The 9296-nt window shown below is 47.1% G+C and overlaps 1 protein-coding gene across 1 annotated transcript in view; it reads left to right on the top strand.

Moving 5' to 3' along the window:
• Positions 1 to 5314: 5314 nt before the first annotated feature.
• Positions 5315 to 9296, top strand: part of znf804a (zinc finger protein 804A) — a 45372-nt gene continuing 41390 nt past the window's right edge. Inside the window, exon 1 of the mRNA XM_080839932.1 lies at positions 5315 to 5432. Within this exon, the coding sequence (XP_080696058.1) occupies positions 5322 to 5432 (111 nt within the window). The 5' untranslated portion in view covers positions 5315 to 5321. The remainder of the gene's footprint in view (positions 5433 to 9296) is intronic.

Raw genomic sequence — 9296 nt, 5'->3', positions numbered from 1 at the left:
TCTTAGTTAAAGGGCTGCTGCTTGGTAGGTAGACACCCTGGCAGTGCTCTTTATAGTTGATGTTGACAGAGGAGCCTTCCTCTGAAGTTAATCATGAAACTTGTACTGAGAATCCACAGTGCACAGCAGTGATAGCGGAGAAATATATAAATCAACTGAGAATTACTGCACTCTAGACATTTAAAATCTTCCATGCATACCGTTCATTTCTGTAGTGAAAATGTTTTTGAAATCAAAAGAGAAAATAATTATGGTTAGGCTTAATCCTATCGATGTGGGGGAAGAGGCTGCATTTGCAGGTTGCATTTTCACGATCGGCTGCATTCCTTCGAAATGGGACAATACATGCATAGAATTACCCTTTCATAGGTCATGACCCTATAATTAAGACATAACATCATCGATGGGTTGATTCCATATATGCACAGTTAGGCTCTCTCCTCCTTAGTCAATGACAGGCAGCTGCCTCACCTTGCTTTACCCTCTGTGGTGGTGCTGAAACAGAGTGTCACTCTCCATGGTGCTGAAATCTTCTGGACTATTCCTTGGGGAACCATCTCCCCTCAATCACCAGGGCAAGTGGCCTCCCTCTGCCTTCATGCCTGTGACTCAGAGGACTATGGACATGTCCGCATTTTATTTGGACACAGATTTGGCTTCAGACTGATTGGCCTACATTGCAGTATGCCTAGTTGCATGTGTTTTCCCCTGACATTGATTGGCATGCATATCCACACTACATCACCTTACATCACTGTACCACTCCTTCCTTCGGTACCATCACTGTCAGCTTCCTTACGAACCTTAAAATGGTAGATACTATTTCCCATTACTGACAGGTGCGGACGTGGCCCTTGCACTACACACAACCTCCACCACCTCTTTCCACCTGGGAGGTCTGTCATCCATCTGCTAGTCTCTCCAGTTGGACGGATATTTGCTGGCAGATCGACCACCCCCCCGTTTCTCTCCCTCTCTCTGTCTTTTGCTGTCTATATCCATGTCTCATAGATACTCCTCCAAATCCTGTAATTCAACAGTCTGTCTGATTTTCCTGCACTGAATGATGCCTGGACATGTTTTTAAAATGGTCCCTTAAGAGCATTCTCTAGCTTCTCAATCTTTTTTCCTCTTGCTAAGAGGAAGCTCTGCCCTCCTTAGTACTGCTAGAAATCTCTTTAACTGCACCTGCGCTCCACTCTGATCTTCCCTGTTTTCTGAACTACTAGCTGCTTCCTCTGTTGTTATAACTGTCATTGTTCACAAATGAGCCTCCATCCACTGTCTTCATTGTTTACTAACTTTACTTTCCTCATCTCCCGATGCACATCAAATCTCTCCATCCAACTGCTGTAAATATCCTTGCCTATGCTTATTTAACTTAAACAAGTTTTCCCTCGTACTACCTCTGCATTAATGAATGTCCTCTCCTAACTTTTCTGCAGCCCCAGAGCATCTAACCTGTAGTTTGTGCCAGTGAGATTTCTCATTTCTTTATTGCCTAATTACTCCGCGCTCTCCCCCATCTGCCTGAGCTGAGCTCCCCCCAGTCTGTTTGAGCATGCAGGGCTCCACCTCTTCTGCAGCAGGCCAACCGATATCCTGTGGAAGCTGTTACGAAACCTACCACTGGACTTGCTACTGTACAGTATACATTTGTGCCATGGTGGTTCCTCTCCTTAAAGAACTTTAGAGCCTGAAATGTATTCCCAACCTGAGGATTGACTTACACTGTCAGGTTTTTGTGAAGAAGTACAGTAGCGCGTACTTTACGAGTACGGTAATTCATATAAGACAAAAGATATGAACTTCCAGCTCTTTCAGTCTCACCAACGCTGTAAGGAACTGACACTGGCCACCACCGCACTTGCAGATAAAGATTTCAGTCTGCGCCATTCCAGACCACTAACCAGACTTCCTCTTTTGGCATTTCATAATTCTTCCCAATAGGAAAGGTTTGAGGCGCCAGTGTGGTGGAAAAAGAACCAAAACAACAACAGCAGCAGTAACAACACAAACAACCCACCTCTGTCACCCCGGCTGCCCACGTGCGGGATCCTTGAAAAGCGTCTCTCGAGGTGTTTGTATGTATAGTTGACTCGTGGCGGGTGGGCAACTGAAAAGATTATTTCCAACGAGACAGATGGAAGCGTGGGCCCTTGCTGCTAACTCTGCCTGCCGCTGCCTGGAAACTGCAGTGAGTGGCTCGCGTTGACAGTAGGCTACGAACAAAAGCAAACACTCACAGTTTTGGAACCAATCGCAACAATATGGCTGGCAGATGACAGGTCGTACTGCGCCGTTGCTATATACAATACAATACAGTTCAGTAGGGTTACAGATTATTATTTATTTCAGCTACTTCCTCACAGATGTGTGTCTTTCTTCCGCATGACTGCATATCTCACAATAACACACACACACACAGACACACACTCTGGATAAGGGTTAGGCCCTTCAGCAACATTTTGTTTGGCCATTACATGAGTCATTAGCCTGCGGTGGGAACTGTATTTGTCACTGGCTGGTAGAAACAGGGGATAACTGTTTTCTTATTGGAAAGGCATTTAGTGGTCGCAGTCAGGATATGAGCAGACATCTGAGGTTCATTACATCCAAAATGATTTGATCAATGGAAACATTTAGATTAATGAAGAGCGATAGTTTGTTTCCCAAACTGGCACAGACCTCATGAACCCTATCAACCTCTCCCAGTTAATGTTCTTATGCCTGATTAATAACAATTAGGTGATTTCTATTTTGACAGTACAACGGATGAGATAAGCATATTCATTTAACTGTTCCGGTTGTTGTTGGTGAGTAAATCAACCCTGAGACGGCGAGCACGCCATTTATTTAAACAAGCATAGAAATTTAAATACCTATGAATATAATTAAATACTTAATATCATTTGACATACATTAAGATAGTATTTTCTATGGCATACATCATAAATGTTTCAATAAGTCAGTTCCTCTGAATCAATTACTGGATATTTCTTTTGTTGAATGAATAATTCATTTTCTTGATTTGTGTCATGAATAAATTAAAGCAAAGCATTTGTTCCCCCACCGATTCTGATGAAGCCACTGATGGTCCGTTTCAGCTGACAGTTGGTCAGACATTCCTCCAAGACCTGTTCTCAGCTCTCAGTTTGGAGACCGTGACAAAGATGCCAAGATACAGTACACGCACACACACGCTTCATATTCTTTCCTTTTCCCTGTGGCCGGTGGTACTGCTTCTCCATTTTTACTGTACGTGTCTTTTCTTTCCTTTTTCTTATAGTGTTTCTGAGTTACTCATCACCTTGGCAGGCCGAATCTTATATTCCTGTGTCTATTCTTTTGGCAGACCACTGGCTTCCCTCACTGTATGCAATTTAGAACTGACTCTGAGAAACTGTGTTGCTTAGTTACAAGGCGTATAACTGGTCCTCGGCCCTGTGAGGAGACTTACTCTCTGGCTCCTCTGCTGGCAGATGACACACGCCATCCTGGAGCTTTTTTTAAACTAGGTCTTCTGAACACTTCCTTCCCCTTCTGTAAACAAGTGGAGCCAAAAAGAGGAGAGGAGAGCTGAGTAACTGTGCTGGGAAACCGAACTCAGCAGTACATTTTCAAAACCCTTGTGTGTGTGTGTGTCTGTGGTGAATGAAACACCAACGCCTCTCTGTGTGCACACACACGGGTGCTACTGGTTGCTCTGTACTTTCATCACACTTTAAAAAGCTTGCATGAAATTAAAGTAGCTGTTTGATCTGACTGCAATCTCAGCAATGGCCATTTCCCTTATAAATAAATAATGATTTGCTTTTGAACAGCCAGTCCATCAAGAATGGCAATTAAACTGACAAGGTGCATTTTTTTTTAAACTGCTTCACGCCTCCGCTGAGACAAGCCACAATATCTTTTTCTCATTTTGCAACACTCAAGGCTACATAACGTGTCTTCATCTCTGGTACACAACTGGCTTTTTATATAATCTCTGGTACAGATTAACATGATAAAAGATGGATGAGAGCGCTTGTAACAAATATCCTCCAGAGCAGCTTTGCAATCCTCAGCCAACAGCGGCAGCAGCAGCGGTACCTCTATACCTCCCCTCAGTCTGCTGCCTCAGCTCCTTACAGGGAGAGAGAGGGAGAGGGAGAGAGAGAGATGGAGAGAGAGGGAGGGGGAAGAAGCAGGAGGGGGAGTGAGGGAGCTGAAGCTTACAAGCGAGCAAGAGAGTGAGAGAGGGGAGGGAGGTAGGGAGAGGGAGAGAGAGGGAGGTAGAGAGAGAGAGAGAGAGAGAGAGAGTCTCACTGAATCCTGGTTGGCTGGGGAAGTGGGGGCTGACTCAGAGGATCTGGAGAGGCAGTGCGTGTGACAGATGCAATTCTCTCTCCCTCAGCCCTCGCCATCACACACACACACAAAAACACACACACACACAGGCGCGCTCGCGGGAGACTCGCAGCCATTGGCTCCACGCACTGGACCGGCGAACGCGCAGCAACTCTATAACAGCCATGCCTGCCTCGGCCGCCGCCACCGCCGCGTCATCTAGCAGCTCAGCGCACGGACCTGCTCAGCACTCCGGCAGAGAGCGCCGGAACGCCAGCTCCACTCGCACACCGCACCACAGCGCAGCGGCAGTGTGAAGCACCAGCGATCGGGAGCAGAGGGGAGGACAGAAAGGAAAGCGAGAGAGAGAGTAGCGGCCAACTGAGGAGGCTGGCCAGAAGAACAGAAGAAGAGAGCGCAGAGAAGAGAGTGCAGAGAAGAGAGTGCAGAGAAGTGAGTGCAGGGCTCTGCTGCTGCCAGAAGCAGTGAAGGAGGATATCGCGCTGTTGGAAGCAAAGTGGAAGAGGGGGGGGAAAGAACACAAAGAAAAGAAAACCCTTCCTCTTTAAAACAACAAGAAAGCTGCAAGTGGCTTGGAGACACTGTGTGAGTAAGAGTGTGTGTGTATATGTGTGTGTCTGTGTCTGTGTGCTTGTGAGCTTGTGAGCATTGCTCCACACTGCTTGAGGAGTCTCCTTCCTCAGTGAGATGAGGGAGCTCTCTCTTTCCCCCTCTCTTGACTGGGGAAGTGAGCCGGTGCCTTTGATCTGAACACCAGACAGAAGAAGGAGAAGCAGAGGAAGAAGAAAGTCGAGAGGAGAAGGAGTAAAGCTGTGGACTTCTCTCTCTCGCTCTCTCACTCTCACTTTGTGTGAGAGAGAGTGCGTGCTTGTTTTTTTTCTCTCTCTCTCTCTGGCTTTTGTGTCAGACCGGGACTGTTTACTTCGTGGCCCCCCTGTCAGCACGTTGTGCATGGACGCCACTGGAGCCTCATGGCGTGTTACTACATCGTCATCAGCTCCACGCACCTCAGCAACGGCCACTTTCGGAACATCAAGGGAGTTTTCCGAGGGCCCCTTAGCAAGAACGGCAACAAGAACTTGGTAATTATCCCCGGCTCTTTTCCGTCTTCATCTCCCCCTCCTCTTCATATATACCGACAAGTACACTATGCTAAGCAGAAATGAGTATGATGCGAGGTGACGTTCAGCGAAGTGAAGTGGATCAGCTGTGTCTGATCATGTGTGTTGTGCTTCTCACACATTGCATGCTGGTTGTGTTCGAGGGCCCCCTTTGGGGCAGGAAAAAAAGTTGAGCACTAAGTCATGTGGGGAAGAGTTAAGTGCCGAGGAGAGAAGGGAGAGTGCTGTGCAAGTTGTCAATATTCGCCCCATCCAAACACTCCATGGATTGGCTTTTTTTTCATTTGTGTGACAGCATATGGAAAGCTGATGCAGATGGATGAAATGCGAGCTGTCCTGACCAGTGGCCGTGTGTAAATTCCTAACAGATGGAGGGGGACGTCTCTAATCTCCGTACACACAGTCATAACTGAAGCTTGGGGATTTAGTCTTAATAGTCCCTTTAAAGCTTCAGCTTCTGTATAATCCTCCAACCGTTGTCCCCTGCCAGGTTTGTGCCAGTGTTTCCAAAATCCACAGCATAATACTACTTGCTCAATTCTAGACTACGGAAACTGGGGAATCCAGAACGGGAGATACATTGTTAAGTTTCGACTCCTTTTAAAAGTACTTTGAAAACAGTGTCTCTCTTTTGTCTCTGCTTTGCTTCCTTCGTAATATAGGTCGCTGTATTTAGACAGACAGTGGAAATACAGTTATGCAGTAACTAACTGATTCAGCCCCACGGTGTGAGTTTCAATTAAAATTCCGGGTTCCTGAAAGGAAGTGTCTCTCAAAGCATTCATTTATTTCTAACTTCCGTTTATTTATTTATTTTCCGTGTTGTAATGTGCTGATGAAATTGGCGCTCTCCCTCAATGCTCAAGTCTCAGTCTCTTACAGTGAAGGAGAACAAAGCCGTCTTGACAGCGCCCCCCACCCCCCTTCTCCTTTTTAAAAGAATCCGAAATGATTCGAGATGAAATATTGAAGCGCTCCCCGTTCGGGATCAAGCGCTGACATTGCTCATCTGCCTTCCGCCCAGCTTGAAAGAGCCGCACGGCAGCCCTGATGTGTGTGTGTGTGTGTGTGTGTGTGTGTGTGTGTGTGTGTTGTGTGTGTGTGTGGAGAATCACCACAGTGCAGGCATCAACACCAGCCAGACCCTCCAAGATAAACTGTGTGGAGAAAGAAATGGCAGGAAAAGAGTTTCTCTCTTCCCTTTCTCCAGTGGCTCTCACTCAAAGCAATTATCCGTCTCAATCTAACCCCTCTCTATCTCAGTGCAGTCACTCTCGCCGCCTCTCTCACTTACTAGGGGGACCCAGTGCCATTTAATCTAGATTTACAGAGGCCCAGAGTGGCCGAGATACTGGGGCTCGGAGGAGGGGAGGGCAGGGTTGTAACCCCCCCCCCTCACACACACACACACACTCCACAACCCCATTTACTCCCTTCTCAAGGTACCACATACACACACACACATATACACACACACACACACACACAGTAAATACACCTCCTTGCCTGGGTCTGCTGTATACGTGTGTCAGCCTCCCAGGGAGGGGAGTGTATGGGCAGAGCGAGTCTGCAGGAACGCGAGGCTTTGTAAAGTGCTTTGCTTATCCCTCACACTGGTGCTGTGCCATCTGGCTCTTGTGCCTGGCGCGCCGATATTTTTGGCCAAATCTTTCGACAGTGTAGAACATTTGTAGTACGGCACGGTTTAAAAAAACAAAACAAAAAAAAAGAGAGGGAAGGGAGAATGAGAGGAAGAGAGAGAGACAGAGAAGGAGAGAGGGAGGAGAGGAGTGGAGGCCTGCGTATAATAGGCGGCTAATAGATGCGCGTGGGGGAAAAGTGGGAGTGTGGCCCCGTGGTCACCCTTCTGCTGCGGTGGACTTGTGCTGCCCGTAATGGAGAGGCACTCAGTGAAATCCATCTCTGTAATTAGAGCTGCAGTACTTACTCTCCGGGCCGCCCCAACGCTAAGCTGCTGCACGCATCACAGGGCACCCAATGAATGAATGAGAGAGAATCACTTGTTGACTCCATGTTAAATATGTATATGTAGTATCACTATGATGTATTATTAAAGAGGGTGGTAGCACAATGCAATAGTCATGATTTTTCATTGTATTGTCCATAGAAATATATAGCGATGCTATGAAGTAGTTTTATGTATTTATAGAAATATCTGAGCCATGGACAGACATTTCTGAAATGTTCTTAACGATAATGTTAATGGGCAAAATATGGCACTGCATCCGTCACTTTCATAAAAGATCAGAATTAGTGACACACACTCACACAACGCTTTCTCTGCTCAATGGCCGTTCACACTCTACTCCCACAACCATTTAGAGAAATGGAATCTGTGTGGAGAGGAGGGGTCAAGGGTCAGCCTCTTTACATTCTCATCTCCAGGAGAGCACTCTTCCCATGAATCTCAACCTCATTGTGTGACAGGCGCTCGAATGGAGCCCCGGTGCTGCTGTGGAAATAGATTTCCTTAGGATTTGCTAATAAAAGTAAGTCTCTTTTAATGGTTAACTGTCAAGCCTTTAATTTAAGCCCTGGCACATTCCCTCACGCAGGAAATAATTGGCCGTGCAGCCCCCACGAAATGCAACGCGGTATTCGTTTTTTAAGGACAGTCCCTGTAGATTACGGCTACCAGTAAATAGAAAATATGATAGATGGCAGAAGTTCACTATCTCAAAACTACTGCATTGCCATTATCAGCCATTTCTTCACGAAGGGGGGAGGCATTCTGAATGCCTTCATGCGATCATAAATTGAACAAATACCTGTTTGGCCCTCTGCCATGACAGTGCCGAGAGGAGCGCTGGCCATTTATAACTTCTGTCAGTTTCCCCGGAGTGAACAATGGCTCTAGCGCGAGTGGTATTTTTCCCTCCCCTAGCTGTCGTGAATATGCATATAGCTGGGGTTATTTTCAATGGCCTTATTGATTTCCTCTCTGAGTCACTTCACCAGCGGGGCTGGAGCTAAAGCCGGAGCTGAAGCCGGAGCCAAGGCTGCCAGCCAGCCACACTCCCCTGTTCCTGCTGCACCATAATGCAAGCATCCGTTTTCCCTGGAGCCGAGCTGCATTTATTTCCACCCCTCCCACACCTACCCCTAGCCCAACGGCACCCTCCTAACTCCCTCTCAATGTCCCCTCCATCAGCATCATCACCATGACCGCACACCTCCCTCCATGGCTCCCTCTCTCTGTCTTTGTAATCTCTCTGCTTCATCACATGGAGATAAAATCAGCCCCCATTCAAAAGATCTGAGGATGGGGAGATGCTCTGAGGTGCAGATTCTATTGTAGCGGTTCACATTGTGTGCTATGCAAATGGCTTTTCTTCAAACATCCAGCCAATGTGTATGTGTTCTCAGCTGGTGTTTGGGGAAATGTTCCCAGCGGCTCTCTCTCTCTCTCTCGCTCTCTCTCTCTTTCTCTCTCTCTCTCTCTGACACACACACACACACGCACAAACATGCATTCACTCTCTCTCTCAAAAACACATTCAGTCTCTCTCTCTCTCTCTCACACACACACAAACACACAAACATGCACTCTCTCTCACCCTCTCTCTCTCTCTTTGAGCTTTGCTCTCTGCCTCTCCTGCTGGGCTCCCGTGAGTGTGCGGGTGTGTGTGTGTGTGCAAAGGTTGCCGACCTGTGCTTACTATTCACAGGCTGCCCTTTTGCCATTAATCAGAAAGAGCCAGCACACACACAATGCCTGGTGCAGTCCTGACTAATAACTGTGCTGTGCTGTGACTAAACGCATGGCTGAGACAGCAGCCAGTGTACACAGCCAGGGCCGTAATC

The sequence above is a fragment of the Sprattus sprattus genome (assembly GCF_963457725.1).
Source record: "Sprattus sprattus genome assembly, chromosome: 5".
Taxonomy (NCBI): Eukaryota; Metazoa; Chordata; class Actinopteri; order Clupeiformes; family Clupeidae; genus Sprattus; species Sprattus sprattus.
Note: the sequence above shows the minus strand (reverse complement) of the source record. Positions and strands in the feature narration are given on the sequence as shown.